Genomic DNA, 25,148 nt, shown 5'->3' on the forward strand with positions numbered 1-25,148 from the left:
CAAAACAAAAGAAGCCGTATGTGTGTCAGGTGTGTTATTCTGTGTGAATCTCTTGCTCTAGAAATGGCTGATTAATAACTGCACACAAATGTAACATTCTTGTACAGGTTCATTCTATAACCTCAGACAGTTATGTCTGTGATTCAAAGCAGGAGACCCTAGCAAGTTAAATATTTGAGAGTTCACCATGTTATGAATTTTAATTAGATAAGCATTATTAATAAAATAATTAAGTAAGAATATTTAGTTTTCACTTTAGAAGGTAACTTGAGCCTTCATTTTCTTATGAGATGTTGCTTCTCTTATTTCTACATAAATTGTTATAATGGTGATATTAAATAAGCTGAAAGTATGACAAGAACCTGTCCCAATATCTTGCCTTTGGTATGCCTGTGTCTTTGAGGGTACATTGGTTGTGTTTTTAAGGCCATTCAAATGGTGTTTTTAAGATAATTCAACTGCTGGTTGACCAAAGATAAGAAGGTACTCATGTAAAGTGACACTATTCAGTATTTGGTTTTTTTACTGCTAATTTTTTACAATATTTACATAAATATTGCCTTTCACTGTTTGGGTTTTGGGACACTGTGGCAAGCAGACCATAGAGAATGCAGAAGTGCCTTGTATTTCACTGTGGACTAAAAAAGCCAAGTTCTATTGTACTCCCATTATTCAGACAGTAAAAATAACAAAGGTGTGTCTTATGGTCTTGGGGACTCCATGCATTTCATGCCTTGAAGCAGAATTATATTAGTATTTTTAGATGTATAATTAATGATGGCTCTGTGGGACTCCCCTAAATTGGCAGTCCTGGTTCTGACCTGGTGACAAAGGCAGCTGTGCCCCGTGGCTGTGCTCAGCCACTGCAGGGCCTGTGCTTGCTTTGGCACCAGCAGCTCCTGCTCTGCCCGGACAGCTGGGAGGGAATGATTGCACCAACAGCAACTGCTCTTTTAAGGATCTCTCTGTATTAAATATGAAACACAGACTGCTCACACTAGCTCAGAACACCATCTGAGTTGAAATATTACAGAAAGAGTGAGCTATTAACTACTGGAGAAAATAGTTTCATGGCAAGAAAACAAGGAAAATATATGTATGGGAGCCTGGAAGGATCTTTTTTTGTTGTCTTGAAAGTCTGGCCCTTGAACTTGTGTCATAATTCCCTTCCTTCCTTAGGGCTTAAGGAGGGAAGTTTGATGAAATAAATTTAAACCATTTGTGTAATAATGATACCAGCATGGTGAACATTATAATACTGATTGTAGAAAAGAAAATTAGAATTCACAAAGGGTGAGGAGAACCTTCACACTGTGAAGTAAGAAAACAGGCTTCTGTCTTTGAGTATGCATGTCAGATGTACTGTAGTGTTTTTGCATTTTGAAGATGGAATAATCAAAGCAGATTCCTTTAAACTAATCCTGAGTCTTTTTCTTTTAGGACAGATCAATTAGCACTAGCTTACCTGTCCTAGATTTAATAGATGCCATTGCACCAAAAGCAGTTCGTCCAGAAATGGTCAAGAGAGAAGACCTTTCTTACCAAGACAAATTAAATAATGCCAAGTAAGTTTTAAATGAATGCTTCATATTTTCCTGAAATGCAGGAAATGCATTAATTCACAGTGTAATGCATTATTTACTGATTTGTTAGGAAAAAGATAACACTAATATTAATTGATTTTTTTGAATAGAATATAAATTCTAATATTATTTAATTTTCTAGTTCATCTAAAATAGGAAGTCAAATTCACAGCTGATATGACCTACCAACACTGCACTGGAATTGGTTTCTTAATAGTTTGCCCTAACTCATACTGGTTTTGACCAAAAGAAATGCTTTGATAACCAGTAGTAAAACATCTGCCAGTACATGCTTTCTTCACCATAATGTCCATTTTCTGGTAGAGCCTAAGTACTGGTAAACAGGCATATCCAGCCATTAAAATCTGGTTTTGTTGTTGTGAATTTTGACATATTGGTAGAAGCCAGAAAATAACAGTATTTGTTTTCTCTTGTTTTCCAAGGTATGCCATTTCAGTTGCTCGAAAAATTGGTGCTCGTATTTATGCTCTCCCAGATGATCTGGTTGAAGTGAAGCCAAAAATGGTGATGACAGTGTTTGCATGTTTGATGGGAAGAGGACTGAACAGAATAAAATAATGCAGACATATAATAACTTTCTGCCATGTTAAGCACAATGAATGCCTCGCAGTTTACAGAGTTCTGAAACTTAGTATGAGAAAAATTGTATGCACAAATATCAATTCTCTTTTAATCATGTGTTTGTATTAGTTAATTTTCTTCAGTTTCATAACACATGAATTATTTATGGCTAATACCATTTTCAGAACATGTTCATTAACAAATTAACATCATAGATTTGTATTGCTTGGAAAAACCCATATGAATCAAGCTTCATTTGTATTAGTTTCCATAGCACTGTGAGAACCTGCATTGTTTTACATATGTTGTTTCAGGACCAATTATGAAACACTGTTTGATTTTTGTGGGTGTTAGTTATATGTAGTCATACAAGTCTCAAGGTGCATTCCAGTCCTGTTGGATTGGACTCCAAACTGCACAGAAATTATCATCCTTGCCTTATTCTTGGAGAGCTTAACTCTTGTTGGAGCCAGTGGGAGTCTTGTCATTGACTTTAGAGCAAGTAAAGGCCTATGATAATGTCTGGTGAATGAATACTGATTAAACTGATGAAACTTTTTTTGTGGGAATTATCTTCAAATATATGTAGTAGTTTTGTTCTGTTACTTAGCAGAAACTTTTACAAGCCATGTTGTATGAAAAAACCAGCAATAGAAAGCAGAAATGTCCTGTCATTACTAGGTCTGCATATGTGCTAAGTTTTGTGGTTGGACTAAACAGCTGTTGGTTTTTTTAACCTTTTCATAAAATACTGTGTTAAGAAAACAATAAAGAGCTGGCTAGTCCACTATGGATTTTCTCATTACTGTATTGCATTTCCTTATATATCATTCCTTTGACTTTTCTAAAATGTGTATCATGTGTGCAGAGGTTTGGTGTAGAAAGACTGGTGCATTCTCTGGAAGAGATGAAATCTGTATTTTTTTCTTAGTAATTTTAAAGTAACTATTTGTACTCCTTTTTCATCAGTGTAAATTTTCACTTATCAAGCTGGAGCTGTACATTTAATGAAGTTGTTACCAAAAGCCAAACAATACGGAAACTAAATCAAAATTAAAGACTTCTTTTTAAAGTATGAAGCTTCTACTTTCTCTCAGGTCCTGAAACCAGTCTTAAGTGTGGCAGAGAACAGGAGAATCCTGATGAGCAAGCAGTTGGACTGAGTTTGACATCTTCACTGTCTTACACACAATACAGCAATACTAAGGGATGCATCCATCTAGTTTCTATTGTATCATGGGATAATGGAGACTGAATGGAATTAAATTCTTGGATTTGAAGCCATTAGCCGCTGTCTATTTACTGGTTTGTATTGCTGGGACAAGACTTGATTTACTTGGTTTCTATTCCCAGTCCAAGGTGATGACAGAGCTTTGTACAGGATTTGAGTTCTGGTGACAACTCAGTCCAAGTCCTCATTCAGGAGAGGCCAAATGGAGACTAATTTAGTCTCTAAGAATAAATGATCTCTTATTAAATTATAGACTCGTCATGTACTGGATTTACCTGCCAGACACTTGGTACCTTACTCCATAAAGACCCCTATTTCCTGTTTTATGAACTATTGCTGTAAGTGTCCAGAATTACTTCAGAGTTGCTTTGAGGAGATTTTCATGGGCAACCCTCTGATGCTGTGATCAGCAGGGCCCTAATTACTGTAGGAGCTGGGAGAAAACAGATTTAAGGGCAGACGCAGGAGCCGCTGCAGCGCGCTCTCCCTCACAGGCCCCCTGCCCGGCTGTGGGGAGGGGCAGGGCCGCGCTCGGAGCAGCGGCGGCGCCTCCGGGCCGCGGCCCCCGCGCTCCGCCCGCCTGCGCTGCCCCAGCGGCGGGCCCGGAGCCTGCGCACTGCGGCGGGGAGCGACCGCCCGGCCCGGCCCGGCCCTGCCCTGCCCTGCCTTATCAGCCCCGCCCGGCCCGGCCCTGCCCTTCCCGCCCGCCTGGCGTGACCCGGCCGGGGCCGCTGCCCCGCTCGCCAGCGGTGCCGAGGGGCAGCGGCGGCGCCGCCACATCCCCCGCCCGGGTCCGCATGGGCCTGGTGGAGCCATGGCCGCCCTGTACCAGAGCGCGGACCCGTCCGCCTCAGCCTCGCCCAACAAGCTGCTGGCGCTGAAGGATGTGCGGCAGGTGAAGGAGGAGACGACGCTGGACGAGAAGCTTTTCCTGCTGGCCTGCGACAAAGGTACCCGCCCCGCCGCCCGGCCCGGCCCCCCTCGGCCGCTCGCTCCGAGGGTCGGAGCCGTGGCCGGGTGCCAGCCCTGCGCTGCCTCCCCTGGCCCGCGGTGCGGTCCCGCCTGCGGCTGCCATGGAGCACCGGGGGCTGAGCGGGAAGGGAGGCGCGGGGCCGCTGCTCCGCGTTCGTGAGGGCGTTCGCCTTGTGTCGGAGGAATCTGGAAGGTGTTCGCTGTTAAAAGGGTCTCTGAGTAGAGAGCTGCTGTAAAATTGGGGCTTATCTAGACATCCCCAGGATAAGCGAGACCAGTATGCTGCGATTTGCACCACTGGTGGCGGATGGGAAGAGATTTGTCTTTCTAAAACACGCTGCTTGCTTTATTGTTACTTTTGAGTCGGAACGTGGCCTTAAATCAAACTGATCTGAAAAGGTTCTGAAACGTTGGATTCCAGGGTATGCTTATAATGATAATGCTTCTAATGCGTGCCTGGAGCATGAGCAGGGCTGCCGGAGCTCAGGTTCGCTCACAGCCACGGGGCTGGTCCTGCACTGGCGTTTGCCAGCGAGCTCAGCAGTTTGCTCTGGGACCCTCGCTGGTGCGATGCCTTGCATCTGCACAGCCCGTGAGTCTGTCCTCAACATCGGAGGAAGCCATGGCTTTCTCTCTTTAACTATAGACACAGGTTCAAGGAGCTAAATTCTGCGTCATAACAAGAAAAGTAGCAAAACCCAGCTGTCTGTAAAACAATTGGTTCAGTACTCTTGGTATGTATTTTACTGTATTCTACATATACTTCTTTAAATATTCTACGCTGAGATCTGTCTTGGTCGTGGTCTTCTGTGTTGTAATTTGTTACCCTAGAGACAGTTTTGGAAAGCACCCGTGCTGATGTGTGTATTTGTTTTTAGGACTGAAACTAAATGGGTGAACTGAAGTACATGTCCAGTGCTTTCCTGAAATATCTTCAGTTTTCTGAGAATGCTTATGTACCTTGACTTCTTACTAATCTGGTAGACTCAGTTACTGTTGTCATCTATGGAATAGTGTCTTGTTTGATGGTAGCTGGTACTTTAAATAATCACATGCTTTTATTGCTTTATAATATGAAGTGATATCCCTGCCTTACTTCTGCAGGTGACTATTACATGGTTAAGAAACTCTTAGAGGAAAACAGCTCAGGTGAAATGAACATAAATTGTGTGGATGTGCTTGGACGAAATGCTGTTACTATAACGATTGAAAATGAAAACTTGGACATACTACAGCTGCTTTTGGATTATGGCTGCCAGGTATCCAACACATGTTATTAAAAATGTTCAGTGTAGTCATATGTTTTCTTTGTTAATCTGGCAGAGTTTGGACATATATGCAGTCTGCCTTTTAGGCAGTAAATTTCCAGTAAATTGGAAAAAGTAATTGTGAAAGTGATTTCTTGTCACAAGTTGACTTTTCTAGTGGAATTTTATTGACGCATGGCAAATGTATAAGTAACATTTGCTATGATGTTAACAAGTTTGAGTTTTATTTTAAATGTTACTCCTGCTGCTGATATAATGCATGTATTATTCTCAAGAAAAAAAAGTACATGGTTTTGAGTGCCTTATATTAAAAACGTGTAAAATGCAAAAATCCTTTTGCCTAGAGTATATTAACTTTTTAAATGGTAACACAGAAAAATTCACATTATATTAGTTGATTTTAAGTGAAGGCAAACATGCATTTCTGTGGTGCTTACTTGTTAGACTTGATCTGTGCTTGATGGCGGGGCAGATTCCTACCAACAGGACTTCCTTAAATGTATGTAGCATCTCTGCTACTGGTGGGAGAGGTGAAGCTGTGATGGGTTAAATATGTAAGACAGGGAAAAGTAGCATCTTTTGTTACATTGTTTGATATTGGGCATGAATAATACCACAATCTTTTCTGTACCTGAATTAGTGGCAGTAATAAAAGCTGTGTCTTTTTCTTCTATTTTTTTAAGTAAAAATCCAAATTTTTGGAAATGAATCAAGAAGAATAATATCATTTGTAGGGAAAATGAAAAGCTGCTTATCTCAGTGTAATAGAAGGTGCAGAAGTGGTTGGTTACCAGCCAAGATGGAAAAAGCTTATTTTCCTAGCTGTACCCCAAAATTACAGATGCAAGGCTAAAGCATCCCATAGGCCTGAGCTGTGTTATGTTAACACTTGCTTTTAATCTGTCTAATAGACCTGGTAAACTGGGTCTTTAAACTTAATTTTTTAAGTCTTCTGCATCATCTTTGCTGGAAAGTAATTTATTCAATTGATTCCTCTTCTGTTGGTGCAGTGATTCAAATTGTCACTAATGCTGTGTGAACTCCTGCAATGGCAACCTGAATTTGTATCCTGATCATATACCTGGTGATAATACAGAACATCATTTTAGTACTTGGAAATTAAATTTTAAAAATGCAGTTTGGCTTGAGTTTGTCTCTATGTGCTGTTGAAGTTACTGCTGTTTTCACATATGATTTGTTTTCTTTGTAGTCCTCGGATGCACTTTTGGTGGCTATTGACTCCGAAGTGGTGGGAGCTGTTGACATTCTACTCAATCACCGACCTAAACGATCCTCCAGGCCAACCATTGTGGTTAAGTGTTGCTACTCCTTGGTTTTTGGTTGGGGCTGTGAAGGCTGTTGCGTTTTTGAGTATCTGTAGTGTTTAAAACAATGTTCTTAAATTCTGCATCTGTAAGATGACAGAGTCTAGACGCCAGGGATTCTTTTTGTAACCTCTTTTTGTCTTGAAAGATGACGTACATGATTTTGCTTTATCACCTAAGGGATCCAGTGGCTTTATACCTGCCAAACACATGGCTAGTTCAGAAGAGAAAAAACCTAATGGTTATAAATCTTTACTAGTAGTCTTATTGCAAGGTAGTTAGCAGTCCTGACTTATAAAGTGTTTATTCATGTATTGAAACTTCAAAGATTTTCAGAGCAAATCTATAAACATCAGACCTTCACCTTGAAATTAAGCAATTGAAGCTTGCCTTGTCAATGCTTTAGTACCAAAAACTCCTAAAAACACAAATTGCAGGTGGAGGCAGGGAAGGAATAAGGTGTTGAGTAACAGAGTATGGGACGTTCAGGATATTTTTTCTGCACTTCAATATTAAATACAATCTTTTTTTTTCACAAACTAGAGCAAAATAACAATTTCTGATATCCCATGTGTATTGGAAAAATAGGCAGTATTTCTATGTAAATAAAGCAGAAAAGTATCTGGGTCTGTTATTCTTTTTTAGTATTTATCTGACAGGTGTTTGAATGTTGTTATGTATTTTTCTTTCTGTTCCTGTTAATGAAACACTGGCAGGTATTTTGAAGGAGAAATTCTTGATTGAACAGTCAAAACCCCCCTTACATGTGGTAGAACTGTAGGTAATAAATGTAGATACTTCCTATATTTTTTTCCAGAAATTAATGGAACGGATTCAGAACCCAGAGTACTCAACAACCATGGATGTGGCACCAGTCATTTTAGCTGCTCATCGTAACAACTATGAAATTCTCACTATGCTGTTGAAGCAAGACATATCATTACCCAAGCCTCATGCTGTGGGCTGTGAGTGCACACTGTGCACTGCCAAGAACAAAAAGGATAGTCTGAGACATTCCAGGTAATACTTAGCAGTCATGAGCCATAAAAAAAGGTTCTTCATTCTCTGGCATTGCCTGGGTCACATTCACTATGTTTCCTTTTTCTTTTTAAGGTGAAGTTTATGAGTGGATTCCTTTAATATATTGTAGCTCTTATTGTGAGAGGTGGTAGTTCTTGGGCATGAGTTGTGCCTGAAAAGGCTGGTGGGAGGCAGTGGCTTTTTTCCATTTTGATTTATACTTTTAGTCACTGTGCATAGTCACTATGTGCCTTTCCTTTCTAGCAGGTGTGCCTCAAACATTCTAGCTACCTTTGACTTGGGGACATAGGGACTATGCAAATAAAATTCTTCTCAAAAGTTATTTGAGTTTTTGGCGTTGAACTACAACAGGCACGTTCTGGTATCCATCCTATTCCCTATATCATTAACTTCAGTATGAGAAAAGATGTCAGGGTATCCAAAGCAGACAAACAATAGAAATATTTGAGGTAGCAGCTTTTAATTTAATCTAGAACTTCTGATGATGTACTGATAACAGTGGAAGTAGTGAGGAAAAGAAGAGGGAACCAGTTTGGCCGATTTTGGATACTTAAGGGTTCTAAATATGTCATGTATCTTTCAGGACATAATGCAGTTAATGCATGTAGTGTCTGATTTTAAAAAATCAAATTGTTTTGTCCTTCATCTGGCCATTTTAGGCAAACCTTTGGAACAGGTTCTGGTTTGAAGGTGCTAATGAAATAAAACATCTTTGTTTTGTTTGCTGTTCTTTTGTCCAGGTTTCGTCTTGACATTTATCGGTGTTTGGCCAGTCCTGCCTTAATAATGTTGACAGAGGAGGATCCAATCCTAAGAGCTTTTGAGCTTAGTGCAGACTTGAAAGAATTAAGCCTTGTTGAGGTTGAGTTCAGGTAACACAAATCAGTTGTAATATTTTTATGTAATTACAGGTGTAGAAATATGTTTGCATTAGAAAAAGTTTATTCTTCATTTTGTGTAAGTGGAGTGTTTCAACTGATAATTAGACATAATAAGTTACATGATATAATTTATGCCTCCTTAGTAGTCATTTCGACAGTTTAATTACTTTAAATCCTTTTAGGTATAGACACTTTAATGTGTGTAGTTGCACCAACAGCTCAAATTTCAGCTCTACTCTGCAAAAATAAACAGAAATTATGCTAAATGATGACTTAGTTGGAAATTATACACCTATTAATCATACCAATATCTCATTAGTACTCTGCACTTTTTTTCTGTATCAGGGTAGAAGTATGCAATACCTTGTTTGTACTGACCTGACTCCTGTTAGGAGTTGTTTTGGGTATTTTTTCTTAACTTTGCTCATTATAAGACTTTGAAGAGCACATATGTGTATATATTTAAAACATGCATATGTGTGTAGAAGACTTCATGCTGAAAATGCTCTATATGATGAACAAATGCTCAGTGTAATTTCATGTTTAAACGATGCAGATTTTTACCATTTTGTAACATACTAGCACAAATGCTTTCCAGGAATGTGAAAGCAAGTGTTTATATAAGGTAAAATTCTACTTTCCTAAATACCTGAATTTTCTAAAAATGTGAATTTTCTGCATTTTAGCTGCCTATCTTTCTTAATAAGAGTTCAATTGTTGCATTTTTGTGATACAGCGTGGCATTAAAATGGACTGTGTGCCAGGTGAGACAAGGAAATCATGTGGTTTCTTTTCATGTGTTTAGTACATTAATACATAATATTTAGTGAATAGATTTTAGTTTTCAGATGACAGGAATAAAGCAAAACCCCAAAGAATTTCCTGTCCAATTGGAAAGTCCAAGTGATTACTTACCAGTGCCATATTTTGTGACAAATGCACTCTCATGTCCTGGAAATAACTCTAACTCTGTGTATGGACCTCATGACATAGAATTTGTATGCTTTAAGTGTGTGTGCCAGATTTTCTCTAGTGATCTTGCAAGCTAAACAGAAATGGAATTGTCATGTTACATGGTGAAAACTACTCAGAGTTGTCTTAGGAATGCTTGGACCTTTGCATAGGACTTCTGGAGTGGTTTCTTTTAATTTGTCTCAACATAACATACAATCCCAGCCAAAAATGGCTAGTTTGTGATTGAATGGAAAATCCAGGCCCAGTGTAAAGTCCATACTGCTTCTGTGTGTTTCAGAAATGATTATGAGGAGCTCGCTCAGCAGTGCAAAACCTTTGCTAAAGATTTACTTGCACAAGCACGGAATTCCCGGGAGCTGGAAGTGATTCTGAATCACACCTCCAGTGATGAGCATGTAGACAAGCGAGGATTGTTGGAGGAGAGGATGAACTTAAGTCGCTTAAAACTTGCAATCAAGTATAATCAGAAAGAGGTTTGTCTTTGCAGTAACTCAATAGACTTCTCATATCATATTTTGCTAGTAATTAATTACTTTGTTGTTCTGCCTCCTGACACAGAAGTGGAAATAAACATACAGGAGTTATAGAAGAGATGGTAATACACAGGTATCAGTATGTGAAACTGGGATGCTGCAAGATACTGAGGGATTCTTCAGTGTTTACTGTGGAGGTGAATGTATACTTCTGTATTGAAGTATAGGCCACTGCTTTTTTATGAACAGCTCGGGCAGTGGTAATTATTTATTCAGTTCCTCATTAAATCCTTGCCTAGAGAAGCATGGATCCTTAGGTGCCAAACATGATTTATCATCTTCTCACTGGTCATTAACTGTTCAGCTTTGTCTCAGGCCTTGCCTGTGCTGTTCAGTAATTAGGTTGGACCTGTGCTAGTATAACTGAATAGCCCCTCTGTTCCAGAATAGCAGCACTTTTTATGCCATCAGTGTGCAACTTCCTCCATGCAGTAGGTTATTAATTTTTGTCCTTTCATAAATTATAATTGTAGTTATCTGTGCTGGAATGTGAATGGATATTTGTGGGATTCTAGTACAAGGACCAAGGACAGAGTGGAAGTTTCCTTTTCAAGCAAAATCCATTTTTAGTTAGCATTTGCAAAAGGAATTATATAATTCTGTCTGTTCTACATGTCTAGGCTTAAACTGTTTGAAATACACACCTTTTGAAAGTCATAAGCTGTAGTTCTGGAGTGCCCTACAACCAGTATTACACATTTCTGGCCTGCATTCATCAAGCACACTGAAGTATTTTGATGATCCTCTGGGTTTGAGCATAGCTTGCTTTTATTACAGGGCTTGGAAAATAACGACTTTTTTGTATGGTATACATATAGTTAGAAAAATAATTTTAATGATGCAACTTAGTAATGCGTGTGAAGAAACCTGAGAGTGATTCCTTATTTGTTTCTCCCCCTCCTTCCCCCCAGTTTGTTGCCCAGTCCAACTGCCAGCAGTTTCTGAACACGGTGTGGTTTGGGCAGATGGCCGGCTATCGCCGCAAGCACACCTGCAAGAAGATCCTGACTGTTCTGATGGTTGGCATTTTCTGGCCAGTCCTGTCCCTCTGTTACTTGTTAGCTCCTAAATCTCGAGTAGGTCGAATAATTCACACTCCTTTTATGAAGTTTATTATTCATGGAGCTTCATATTTCACATTTCTGTTATTACTTAATTTGTACTCCCTTGTCTACAATGAGAATAAGAAGAATACAATGGGACCAGCCCTTGAGAGAATAGACTATCTTCTGATAATATGGCTTATTGGTAGGTATTATTTGAGTGGATTGGATGACAGTTGCTAAATATATAAAAAATATATATATGCTAAATATATTTAAAAATGCCAGTTTAGTGGTACATCAGCAATAAGTAATAACTCAGTCTTTCATGACCAGTTCTATAATGCTTGGTTGGAAAAGTAGTTAACAAAATTTGGGCTTGCTGCACAGTTGGTATGTGGTTCAAAGATAGAAGTATATGTTATGTGTGTTTATGTATGCATGCTCCATCTTACAAACAGATTGGAGGTGTGCAGTTACCTCATGCTTGTTTTAAAACACAAAAACAAGTATTATTTTCCCATGTTACAGTTTTCTATGTCATTGTCACCCATTATCATAACTGTAGCAGAAAGGCTGCATGTCACTTCTGGTTGATGCAGCAGAGGGAGCACAGGTATCATTTTTGCTGAGTTCTCAAGAACTTTCAACTAAAAGTTCATAATTTTTACCTTGTTTTTGGTTGTCTGGCATGTGATTGTTTTGACATTAAAATTTATCTTTCTTAATGTAAGGTAATTAGATATGTATCATTTGTTTAATTTGGCTTGTAAAAAAGAGCGATATGGTAAAAAACAACATAGTTTTTATTTAAGTAATTCTGAGGGTGATTTATTTAATGTTTTAGGTGAAAGGATTTTTGTGTAGCAGTGATTCCTTTCACAATTGAGCTGTATTAAAACTGTGGAGCAGTTCTTGCAGATTTTGGAAGTATGTAGTATCCCCCACACAAACACAGGCAGGTCTTAAAACTTGAAAACTTCAAATTTTGAGTTCAAGTGAGATTCCTCCATTGCTTTGAAATTAAATATTATAATTTTATAAATTCTTTTGTTCCATCAGGTCTGCTGACAAAGTGTGTCATTAGGTGATCTTGGTAATTTTAATTGAAGGCTATAGAAATTTGTTTTTTCTGCATGTAATACTGTAATGTGGATTTCAAGTAGGATTTAAAAATTATATCTAAGCAAGCACAGTCATTAAAATGGGGTTATTTTTCACATCATTGAATCTCAAGTTTTTTAATAGTAATTGCATTTATAGTTTAAGTGCTTATTTTGTAATGACATTATATTGATTCCTTGAAAATAGTCTAAGTTGATAAAAAACAGATTTAGAAAGTATTCTGCAAAATCAACTGGAATTAAAAGAATGAAGTAACAAAGATTGTCTTACATTATTGTATTCCATGGTCCCATTAAAATACCCCCTAAAAATCACTGTCAGAATGGCCACAGCAGAATTTGTTACACTTTGGGCTAGTAACAAATTTTGTGTTGTTCTGGGTGGACTTTCAAAATCATGACTACATATATCTTCCATGGGAAAATAAAGCAACAGAACTCCAGTTCTTATGTGTGTAAATATCTTCTTCTGTATTTCCTTTTACTGATTCTGTAACAAAATCAGTGTTAAATACATAGTGGTTATATGTAAAGTAATACCTGTTCAGTGCAATGGCTTCACTTTCCTGGGCTTTTATTTTTTCCCTGCAGGCATGGTGTGGTCAGATGTTAAGAGGCTCTGGTATGATGGTTTAGAAGATTTTTTAGAAGAGTCCCGCAATCAGCTTAGTTTTGTCATGAATTCCCTTTATTTGGCAACTTTTGCTCTCAAAGTCGTTGCCCATAACAAGGTGAGCACCAATCTCCATAGACCAAAGCTGCTCTGGGGCTGACTCAGCAGGTGTGGTTTTACTACATTGCTGCAAAACACCTGCAGATGTGTTCCACATGGTGTGCTGAAAGCAGGGAGTTGTGGTGCAGTTACAACATCAGTAACAGCCTGGCATGGGGTGCAGTGTGGGTTTGGGCTGAAATACTCTGTGTGGGACAGGCCATGGAGGTGGCAAGGCAAGGGTCACAAGGAGGTGACAAGACCTTGTGTTTTATTGCACCTTGGTCTTCATAGCACCATTGATCAGGCAAATGGGAGTTAGAAACATATCAGGACATGTCCAAGTACTTGGAAACCCCAAACAGAGCTACTGTCTTCCTGTAAGAGCTGCCTGGTCTTCCAAATGGCTTGATTTTTGTTTAGGGAAATGCATCTCATCAGACTGGGCATTTGAGCTTGCCTGACTCTATTCAGTACTATGCAGAAAGCTAATAGTAGTCTCTATGTTTGGATTGCCTAGTGCATTTTTGTTATAGAAAGTTTTATTTAGCTTTTGATTACATATGCTCATATGTCATAAATGGTGGATTTTAATTGGTTTTTACTTGGTGGGGTTTTTTTGGTTGGGGTTTTCTTTGGTAGTAAGGATAAGAGTCCTGAGACCACAGAGGAGAGCCTTGTCTTGTCTCTATGAAAATCCAGCTGGATTTGATGGAAAATACAAGTTGTGAAAATGATCATTGCCATTCTGTTGCATGTGTTGTTAACCACACAGCACATGGCAAACTGCCAGACCAGTTGAATGTGAATATTACAGCAAAATCCAAGCCAGTGCAGTAGCACCATTATTGTGTCTTAAAAACTACAAGTTGACAGCTGTCTGGCATTTTGAAGGAAAATAAACTGGTTCATTTCTTTCCAACTTGGTGTTTGGCTCATTTTCCTATCCTAGCATTGATTCAGAGGCTGGTAATTGTTTGGAAAGGAAGGCTCCATTTCTTGGAAAAAAATAAAGGGAGAATGCCACATTGGGCTGCTTTCCCAGTCATTTGCTTTGCAACCAGCATGTCTCTAGTAGTAGTTCCTTTGCTGATAGGATAAGACCCATTGTTGCCAATTTAAATTGTAACCTTTTTGAACATGCAGGACTCCTGTCCTATACAATAGGCATATAATGGGGGGTTTTCCCCTTTTATATGTCCAAATTTATTTTTATAGTTTACTAATCATATGGAAAACCAAGTAAAAATGTTTAATTTGTATCTTAGGTCCATTATAGGCCCTAAAGCTGTAAGAAATAAAGGAAGAATCTGTGTAGCAGAAGGATTTGTACACGTGCAGTTGCAGTGTGCAGGAAAATACTTTTGCTCCCTATTTTTTGCCATCTTTGTGCTGCAGACTTTTGGGTGTTATTGTAAAGCAGCTCGGAGTTTCTTGGTTTTTGAATGTCCATTTTGAGACAACAGAAGCTGGTAATATAAATGCTGAATGTTCTCAGCCAAACCAAAAGTTAGCAATCTGTGGATATTCCCTGAATAAGTTGAATAGTAGTACTTAGTGGGTAATACATCAAACAGCAGTTTACTTGTGACTCCCATTCTCTGTAGCCATTCATAAAATCTGTGAAAGGACCCCCAAGTTCTAAGTGTTTCCAAAACTGTTTAAGATCAGCTGTCACCACGTTGCAATTGCATGTGTACCTTGGTTTTCTTTGTAGCATCTCAATATTGTTTTTACTGAAGCCTGTTACACAAGGCAATGCACATGTTTATATAATAAAGTTCCCAAGTCCCCGTTTCAATAGACCGTGCAAAACAGAGTAGAAGTGAAGGCAGAACAGAGAATAAATGGTTTGAACAAGTGAGTGACAGAGTTAGGTGTTCAATTTAAATTCTCTAAATTCTGGCTCCCTCTGGAATGGCTTTTGAAATGCCTTTGTCTGAAACAGGTATGACACCTATGAGTGACATATGTTAATTTATTTTATGCTGTTGCCTGTTTTGGAAGTAGAAGTAGGGAGAGGTGTATGGGTACATTTCTGTATTTGTAATGTTAGTGATCTCAACTTGTCCTTTTTTATGTTGCAGTTTCATGATTATGCTGAAAGGAAGGACTGGGATGCATTCCATCCTACCCTAGTGGCAGAAGGGCTTTTTGCCTTTGCCAATGTTCTCAGTTACCTGCGTCTCTTCTTCATGTACACAACCAGCTCCATTCTGGGACCACTCCAGGTGAATATCATTACTGTTTGAAAAAATATTAAACATCATTTGCTATTAAGAGTCTTATTTAAAAATAGGAAAAAAGGTTAAAGTAAGAAAATGAAAAGTAGAAAGAAGTGATACTGTATTGAAGTTCGATTTTTTTTTAAATTAATTTCCTGTGTAAAACATTGATTCAGATGGGGAAAGGTAAGAAAAAGAGTGAAAGACTTTGTGTAGTTCAGTTAGGGTATTTTTCCATGATAGCTGTTCCTATACTGTCTTTTTGTTTTCATCTGTTCTAAGCATAACATGCCAGCTAAGTTTCCACAGTTTGGAGGGTATAAGGATTAGGTTCTTCCTGCAGTTTTATGCAAATAATTGCCTTAGCTTCTTATTTCTAAAGCAATAGATGAGTAAGTGTGTAGCAAGGAAGAGTAATCAAAAGCCTTTCTGTTTATGTCTGTGATCTCATTAAAGTTGCACCTCAAGTTATGCAAATTGCTTTTGTTTGAAAAATATAAATCTGTCTAGAGTATTGAAATACTCACCTATTTATTGGCAGTTATAAAAAGGGAGAACAGGTTTCTTCTTACTTGGTATTTGTTGGAGCCTTCCACTAATGATGACAGTAAAACCTCCCACATTTTAATTATCTAATTTTCTGTTACACATTTTAAATGGAAATGTACTTGCATACTTGGAAAAAAATACTGAAGTCTTGATGTTGCATTAAGCGTTAGGGTTGTACAAATTGATTAAACACTGAAGTCTCTCCACATTTTAAAGAGATTCACTGTTTAATGTGCAAGTTTATTTATGTACTAGATCTTTCACAAGTTTTTTATTAGGAGGCTATGTTGTGAAATTTTCCAAGTAAATAAAAACAGTCAACAGTCACCCCATTCAGAGGCACACAGGAGCTTACGTTATTACTGCTGGCCAGTAGGGCTGGTGCAACAGCTCTTACAGTATTTTCTGAAAGTAGGTCACAAAGTTCAGATGGTGGTAATCAAATATGGGATGCAAACCCAACAGTGGGGGGCAGGGGAAGGCAGCTACTGTGTTCTCTTGGTTCTTAGAGTTATTTTTAAGCCTTCAGTTACTTGACTCATAGGCTAATAAAACCTGTAATAATCCAGATTTGTAAATTGGCAGTGTGGGGTGGATTTTATTATTAACAGAAGGTAGAATAGTACTTCCCTAGATGAGATAATTAGATTTCAAGTGCTTAGAAGTTGTAAATACTTAGAGAGGGAAAGCGTCAATCTATGAAGAAAGCAACTGGCATTTGGGATGGGTTGTTACACTCTCTTCCAAACAAAATAGTTTTGGGCATTTTGCACTTTTTGTGCATTCCTATTTCATCTACTTTGTCTCTTTCTTGGCAGGAACCATGTGTTAAAGGGAAAATGTTTTGTTGTTGGGATTTGGGTTGGGTTTTTCCATTGAAGGGTTAGATGTGATGAAACAGTTTGATGGGGGTACAGTGATCCTCTGAGCAAACATGCACAGAACTGGTGCAGAGCTCTGCCCACAGCTGCAGAGTCTCCATGGCCATTACAAACTGTACAGACTCTCAATGTGCTGTGCTGCACGAGGTACTTGGTGAGGTTCCAGCAGCAAAGGAGGGAGCAGGAATTCATCTCCCAGTGAAGCTGTACTTGCAAAATCTGGCAATTGTGTTACAGTTCTGGACTGTGAGTTGGTACAGATTTTGATTCATATAGGTCTGGGCTTTCCACACACTGATTTATATAGATTAGATCCACCCAATCCCGCATTTCATATATTTGCATTCTTTATAATGGTACATTGTTCTGAAGAAGTTTGTAAGAAGACTAATTAAATTATATAAGTAGTTTATGCTGTGTCTGTGTAAAAATTAGGGCTTACGTCAAAAGCAAATCAAGGTCTTTCCTGTGTTGGAAAAAATCACAAGCATATGATTGGGTTTTTTTAAAGGTGCTGTGTTTCTAATGTTGCAAAGTTCTGTATAGGATATTTTGAGTTGGAAACTAATGATCCGAATTTACTGTCATACCTTGTATGCTTTATCCTTCAATTTCTGTGTGTTTACACACATGTCTATTTAAAATCATACATAAAATGTACAGTGAGCAAATTTTGTATTCTGCAGATGGGCTTTTGTATACTGCTTTTTTTTTTAATTAGTGATAAATTATTCCAAATGTTTTGATTAATTCAGTGTTCTTCTAAGTGTTTTCTTATATTTCTATGATGGCATTTATGGTAAAATCCATTTCATTTACTGCTTTTGTCTGTTGACCTGTGACTTCCTTATTACCATTGGTATTGCAAATAAGTAACAAGGTGTACATGCTATTGCTTATGGTTACTTGGAGGACATTAATTTTCCAGGTGATGTTAAAATTACTTATATATTCTTTTTAATATCTAGAGTTTTTCTCTGAAAAACAATACAAGGTTATCTCCTGACCTTAAGATCTGTTTAGCATATCAAAATTTAACTTAAATATTTAAAATGTAAGTAGATCTTTTTTGTTGCTCAAAGGCTGAAGGAGACAATACAAATAAAAGATAACTACATGTTTTACTAAAATTAGAAATAAATCTATTTCACAGATTTCAATGGGGCAGATGCTACAAGATTTTGGAAAATTTCTGGGCATGTTTCTTCTTGTCTTGTTCTCATTCACAATTGGATTGACCCAACTTTATGATAAAGGATTTACTGTAAATGAAGAGAAGGACTGCGCGGGCATTTTCTGTGAACAGCAGAGCAACGACACATTCCATTCGTGAGTTTGAGATCTTACAATAACTGTATTGTTTTAGCTTTTAATCCCTAGTAATTAAACAGAACTGGATTTTTTCACTGATCTTGAACTGATGTTTACACTTCTGGTGTTTCCCTAACCAGATTTTCCCTTGTTTCTGTAGGTTTATTGGTACATGTTTTGCTCTCTTCTGGTACATATTCTCCCTGGCACATGTTGCAATCTTTGTGACACGTTTCAGCTACGGTGAAGAATTACAGTCTTTTGTGGGTGCTGTTATTGTTGGGACCTACAACGTGGTGGTTGTGATAGTATTAACAAAACTCCTTGTGGCAATGCTTCACAAAAGTTTTCAGCTGATAGCAGTAAGTGGTGTCTGATTAATTACCAATTACCTGTATCTTTGGATTTTACACAAATTTCTTCCTATGGTGTGTAAACTCATGGTCTGTAGACCTAATGGATGAGCTCTGTCTGTGAACTCATATTTTTCCTTCAAATAAGAACTTTTTATTTGCTTTGATTAAAAAAAAAAAATTGTAATTTCCATGTTGAATATGTATAGGGCTTTGGCCCCCTGGTAATTGATGACTTTCTTGATACAATGGCTGTTCAAATGCTGATTTTGATATGTGTGGTGCTTTGGCATTTGATCTGGGTATTGATCTATACCTTCAGATTGTTATACTAGAAATTGAAGAAAGATGTACTTGTTTTACGTATTTGATATTAGAATATTCAAGCAAACCTATGTAATCTATCTATTAAAATGCTATATAATCAAAATTAAATAATGGTCAGTTTTTCAGGTATGAGCAAATTAAACTTAGAAAATAACCTATTAATATTTGTGTTTCTTTTCTCTGTTTGTTTTAGAATCATGAAGATAAGGAGTGGAAGTTTGCTCGTGCCAAGCTTTGGCTTAGCTACTTTGATGATAAATGCACGCTCCCCCCACCTTTTAATGTTATTCCCTCTCCCAAGACCATTTGTTACCTTTTCAACAGTCTCAGTAAATGGATCTGCTCTCATACATCAAGTGGCAAAGTGAAACGTCAGAACAGCCTCAAGGTGAGGAATGATTGGGCAAGCTCTGAGCCCTGCAGCAGGAAAAGTGCTGCTTACTGAAATGAAAACACAGATTGCTGCATGAAGCTGCCTGTCAGAAGGTGAATGCTAATAAGAGAAATAGGAACTGCGGAATTATGGGTGTTGCATTCAAGATAAATATGTGTTACTTATTTCTACTTAAGTAAGGTTTTATTAACTTTCTGGTTTGGAAATTTCAACCCACTTCCCTCCAGCTCCCAATTCCCCCAGAAATAGTCTGAAAAAAAATGCTTTGATTGAATGAAAACACACAGAAACCTCAAGGAAGTATGTGCTAATCTCTAAAACGGTGAGGTTAGAATATTCTTTGGAGAAGGTAATTGGTTTTAAACATATTACAGAAGTGTCAGAATAAATAGAACAAAAAAGATCACTGAAGCCTCTCATTGTTGGGGAAGGGATTTTTTGTTTGTTTATTTTATAAGCATTTTTGCACCCTGCAATTTTGCATACTAATTTTGCATCTTCTTGCTGATGAAAATAGCGCTAAATAAACAAATTCAAGCACTTTATGGAATTTGCACTGAGAGACATTCAGGGTTATAGAAGTCTTGATTGCTCACAGAATAATTAACCAAGCCAGGTAGATAAAAATTTTCAGTTTTGCTGGTACAGAAGATTATAATTTAATGCGAATTTTGTGGACAGTTTATATGTGTTGTATATTTGTGTACATCAGGATGTATTTAAAAAATAGCTTTTTTATTTTGTTCACATTTCTTCTCTGTAGGATTGTATATCCTACTGTGCTCTGTAGGATATACAGGCTTTAGGGCTCAAAAACCACTTCCATAGTAAATATGCTGTGTTTGTTTAAAGGAATGGAGAAATCTGAAGCAGAAGAGAGATGAGAATTACCAAAAGGTGATGTGCTGCTTAGTGCACCGTTACTTGACTTCCATGAGACAGAAGATGCAGAGTACGGATCAGGCCACTGTGGAGAACCTCAATGAACTGCGGCAGGACTTGTCAAAGTTCCGCAACGAAATGAGAGACCTGCTCGGCTTCCGAACTTCCAAATATGCCATGTTTTATCCAAGAAACTAAGACCTAACCTTTAAACAAAAGGTGTGTGCTTTTAAAGACCCATAGGTGAAAGCGTTGACCTAATTCTGTTGCCAGATCATATAGGTAAGATCATTGCACAAAAATACATTTGAAAATGCATTTGTGTGAGTTGCAGATCAGTGACCAAGTGGTCAAAGAGAATGCAAAACAGATACACTAATTTTCTTAACCTCTTAATCTTGGTGTGTATATAAAATTTGTATATAGGAGTTTTTTAAATGTTTCTCAGACTGATTGTGGCTGTCAGGTGTTAGAGCTTCAGAACTAGCACAACGTGTTTCTTTCTTCTATTTTTGCCGTTTGTTCTTTTTTTGATACTTGTTTTTCCAGTTGTGGGAGAAGATAGGCTTTTTAAAATGAAAATCCAGCCTGTTTATTTTTAATAGAAAAGTCAGATAAAGAATAATAGAAAATTTCCAGCACAGTTGGAAATGATGTATGACTGTAGGTTACAGTGCTTGTGAAGACTGTATGGCTCTGAAAGAGGCAGTTCTAGTTTTGTATGATAACACTGACTGTAAACTAACATTTCTAGAATACAGCAAAGCAAATCATCAAGACTTTTCGCTTTTGTGGGAATATTGACATTTTGAACACAAAATAGACCAATCATTTCTTGAATGTTTGTGGTTATGTGTAAGACAATCACACCCTGCTTCGATTTTTCAGCAGTGCCTCAATAGTATATTTTAATATACATGTTAGGATTGGGAACAGAATTTAAAAACTAATCTGTGAACATTTAATGTTTAGTATCTTGGGTTTTTAAAATCTAGATAAATTATGTGAATTATTAAAACCTGTAATTTCATGAGAATGAGGTGAAGCACATGACTGCTATTGTTTGCAGTGCTGAACAATTCCTGTACACCATTCTACTCTTCTTTCTGTGAGGTCATTGAGTCTTGTCATTGGAGAGATGTACTTTAGAAGGGTCTGCTTGACACATATCTTACTTTTAAATTTGGTTTGCTTTTTTTCCTATTTTTTTACCAGGATTGTTGCCAAGCTAGACTTTTTTTTTTGTCAGGTAAAATGTGTTTTCCGAAAATAGTTTATCTGACTTTGCTTACAATGGACAGTAAGGGCTTTGTAGATTTTCTGTGCTAGAGGGTCCTATAATATGGCTTTATATGCTTATATATAATTCAAGCTGACAAACTGTAATTGAGAAATGTGAGATTCCTGTATTTTTAATTACAAAGTAAGTATATTTATGACAGCTAAAGGATTGATGGACAGTTTTGCTGTTATGGTGCTCCTCTGAAATGGTTGTGTGTCCAGAAGGCGCAGGTAGCCATTGTGGTCTTTGACTGCAGTTGATTTTGGGAGATTGACAGAGTGGGGGCTTACATGAATGTTTACTTTTTTGAAGGAATTCTTATAAAACTCTTTCTTGTAAAGGTAATATATTTTCCATACTATGAAATTATGTATTTCTGAGCTTCTGCTTTCAGAAGTGTTAGAGTATAGAGGGATTCTGACCTTTGTTGGCTTTTCATGGGAATAGGACGTTAACCTCCTAGTTCAAAGCAAAGAGGATCTCTGAGTTTTGTATTTGAACTGAGATCTCATGTTTGAATAATGCACCAACATAAAAACTATGTGCTGTGTATGTCATGTATATTCAAGAAAGTAAGCAAATAAAAGCTCTTTGAAAAATATGGTTGTATTAATATTTGTCATATTGCAAACACATTACATCAGTTACCACACTGAAAGTATTTTTTTGATCATGTTGAGGTAATAAGTTTAAGGAAGGTAGCTGGTGTCAGTGTGTTACTGCCTTTTTCCTTCTGGACCCATCCTGTTTGGTTCAGTGAAATGGCTTCATGCAGCACCATGAAGTGATGCTGGTTCCAGCCCAGCTGGGTTGGACCCTAGATGCACCAGCAGGTGTTTGGCACTGGGATGGTTAGTGCTGGGAACTGGGGGTGTTGACAGTGAACGAAGGAGCTAATGGAGCTATTTCTGAGTGCTTCTCATACATTGAGCAGAGTCCATCAGAGCTGGCTTGGTCAGTGTCTTTGGTGCTGTGTTCTACTACAGTGTAGATGGCCTTAGGAAGAACTGGGGCACTTCGGGGCTCTCAGGGGCTTTGGATTGGGAATTCAGGAGTTTTTACTTGTCACTGAAATACAAACCTGCAGAATGAGAGAGACAGAAAGATTGTTCTCTGCCATACCTCAGTTATATCACATTATACATCTCTGTTTTATTTGAAAAGTGCTGTGCTCTTCCAAGCTTTGTGGCTACTAATCGGTACCAAGTGCTCTGTACTGTATTTTTTCTCATAATTTATATTTTTCTAGTTCACCTGTGTTAAATATGCTATTGCTTTCTCATTTGACAGTTTAGTACAGGCTGTTCCAAGGTCTCCCTTATGCTCACTGACAGAATAGTTCTAGACAGGCACAGAAACAAAATTTTACATGTAAAAGAAAAATTGGGGAAACTGGAGTTAACTTGGCTATAGGATTCAGAGTTTCCTTGTACAAATTTTACTGCAAGTCTTGAAAGGACTAAGAGTTAGATAACTGGAAAAGGCTTTTTCTTCCCTTTCATATTAATGTTGGTTTTGTCATGGAGCTAGCTTTGCCTTGATAAATGAAAAATGGAGATGAAAATTTTCATGCGTGCATTTGGAGCAGGGAGGTCAAAATCAATAATGATTGAAAGCTTACTTTACACTCTTGGTGAACTATGGTCTTGTTATTTCTGTAGAAATAATTTCAGAAATTGTGATTAGATAATTTTGATTCTGTTTGGTTGCAAGTTGGATTTAAAATGTTTTAAGTTTACAGTTGCTACAAACTGGGTTTGAAAACTTGCAACAATTGTTACCTGTGTTGTATAACCAACTCTTACTTGAGAAAACTGGCGCTGCTCCATGTTCCTCTGTTCCCTGTTTCAGGCCTACTGCTACCAGAGCAATGACTGGGGAAAGGAACGGGTGTAAAGGGAGCATTGAGAAGAGCAGGCAGGAGCTCTCCCTACCTTCCATTTGGCAGATGATGAGTAAGCTGCCAGTCCTTTCTTGCCTCACTGAAAAAAGCTGCGTGACAGATGGCCATGTCATCATAAATAAAAATAGATTGTTGTAGTTCAAGACAGCTCAGAGCATGATTTCCACACTGCTTTTCCCCAGGCTGCTGCCAAGAAATGCAGAGAGCACTGTGCATAAAATCCCTTAGTCTGCATAGGAATTAATGCTGGAAAATTAAAAATCTGATTTATAAGTTTTAAAATTACAAAACTACATCTGCTTTGCAAACAAATGTTGCTGTTGGTTCCAGAGAGAAATGCTGTTTGGTTTGGTCAGTGGGGCAGTGCAATCTGTGAAGTGTGGCTGCAGCACTGAGCTGTTGGATGTGAGCTGCCAGCAGAGCCTCTTTGTACCTCTGTGCCCCCCTCTGATCCTTTTGTCCCCAGCCCAGCTAGCCATAAAGCCTTTGGAGGAGAGGCTGTGTGCTGCTGAGCTGCACACTGGGGCTCTGCATTACGTGTGAGAATCCATCAGTGAAGGGAATGGCAATCTGCATTCCCCTGCTGGAATAAGCAATGGGTACTTCAGTAGGGACTTTGATTGCATTGGTTTCCTGCCCACGGTCACAGATCATCCAAAGAACTCTACTCTGGTATTTATATACAAGGAAAACAAATAATTAAAGGGATCTTAGATTCTATATGCACCTTACCACAACTAAATTAATTCCTACCTTCCTCTACCTTATTACCTTACAGAACTTAATGGCAACATTTACTAAGCAGATGGTCATCAGTGGAAATAGTGCTGCTTTACAGCTGTCTAATTCTTTGAAGAGTTCCTGTTCTAATCAATGATTCAGTGACTTCCATGTAAGGAAAATCAGACCCTTAATCAGCAAGGAAGTGTAGTGTCAGTTACGATGTGCAAGGCCCAAACCATCAAAAGCATGTAAATGATCAAAAAACGGTTTCTGTATTTAGCTGCCTCACTTTATAAATAATTAATAACTAGTTGGTGGATGATTTAATCTTAAAATATTTTATTAAGCACTGATAATAATGCAGAAATCCATGTAATAAAACAACTTTAGAGAAAAAAGCTAAGTTGAACTGAGTTGCTATAAATATTGCACTTAGAATTCTTATTTTACGTACAAAACTCCTTAAAAAATTGGACAGTTATAAATTAACATCTTCCAAGTAATTGGAATTTTTCTTTGAGATCAGATGGCTGTGCTGCAAATCTTCGGCTTTCAGCCTTAGGAGGGTCTGTTCTCATCTGGTACATGGAATGGATTTCACTTTGTGCCAGCTGTGCTTATGTGGACAGGAGAGGAGGAAGGGTCAGCATGGTTGTACTGTTGGCAGTCACTTGTATTTCCATGACTTAGGCTAAGTTAAAATGATTGTTCAAGACAGATGATAGAACACTGCGGAGTTCAATTTTGACATGTTTTGTTTTTCAAGGCATTTAGGATCTTTGAGTTCTTAGTCTTAAAACTCATGACAAAGCTGTTGGGATAGACTTTGCCTCTGCCATCTTCTTCTACCTGGCCCATGATGATGTAGTTTAAACCTAGAAGGGAGAGAATGAAATTACAAGACAGAAATCTGGGACATCATTTGGTAAGTACAGTTCTTGACCTGTGGTTTCTGTTCATTTCAGTGTTTGTTACCAATGTCTTCCAACACCTGCAACATTTACTCCCTTACCCATCTTTGCCATACTTGTTACACCACAAACTAGTA

The 25,148-nt window shown here is 38.0% G+C and overlaps 3 protein-coding genes across 3 annotated transcripts in view; 2 read left to right on the forward strand and 1 right to left on the reverse strand.

Annotated features, from left to right (window-relative positions):
• PLS1 (plastin 1) overlaps nt 1-3,594 on the forward strand; it is a 41,686-nt gene extending 38,092 nt beyond the window's left edge. The window contains exons 15-16 of the mRNA XM_054282575.1: nt 1,441-1,565; nt 2,027-3,594. Coding sequence (XP_054138550.1) covers nt 1,441-1,565; nt 2,027-2,162 — 261 coding nt within the window. The 3' untranslated portion in view covers nt 2,163-3,594. The remainder of the gene's footprint in view (nt 1-1,440; nt 1,566-2,026) is intronic.
• A 572-nt stretch (nt 3,595-4,166) lies between these two features.
• On the forward strand, nt 4,167-21,851 carry TRPC1 (transient receptor potential cation channel subfamily C member 1). The gene is made up of 13 exons (XM_054282686.1): nt 4,167-4,346; nt 5,473-5,627; nt 6,847-6,948; nt 7,779-7,981; nt 8,743-8,874; nt 10,136-10,331; nt 11,303-11,639; nt 13,150-13,289; nt 15,358-15,501; nt 18,079-18,254; nt 18,397-18,598; nt 19,110-19,304; nt 20,163-21,851. Exons 1-13 carry the CDS (start codon nt 4,211-4,213, stop codon nt 20,388-20,390), a joined length of 2,346 nt encoding a protein of 781 aa, XP_054138661.1. The 5' UTR covers nt 4,167-4,210; the 3' UTR covers nt 20,391-21,851.
• Nucleotides 21,852-24,210: 2,359 nt separating this feature from the next.
• Nucleotides 24,211-25,148, reverse strand: part of PCOLCE2 (procollagen C-endopeptidase enhancer 2) — a 58,412-nt gene continuing 57,474 nt past the window's right edge. Inside the window, exon 13 of the mRNA XM_054283009.1 lies at nt 24,211-24,975. Coding sequence (XP_054138984.1) covers nt 24,839-24,975 — 137 coding nt within the window. The 3' untranslated portion in view covers nt 24,211-24,838. The remainder of the gene's footprint in view (nt 24,976-25,148) is intronic.

The sequence above is a fragment of the Melozone crissalis genome, unplaced genomic scaffold, assembly GCF_028551555.1.
Source record: "Melozone crissalis strain CALT ecotype California unplaced genomic scaffold, PUWL_Pcris_2 ptg000034l_1, whole genome shotgun sequence".
In the NCBI taxonomy this organism is placed as follows: domain Eukaryota; kingdom Metazoa; phylum Chordata; class Aves; order Passeriformes; family Passerellidae; genus Melozone; species Melozone crissalis.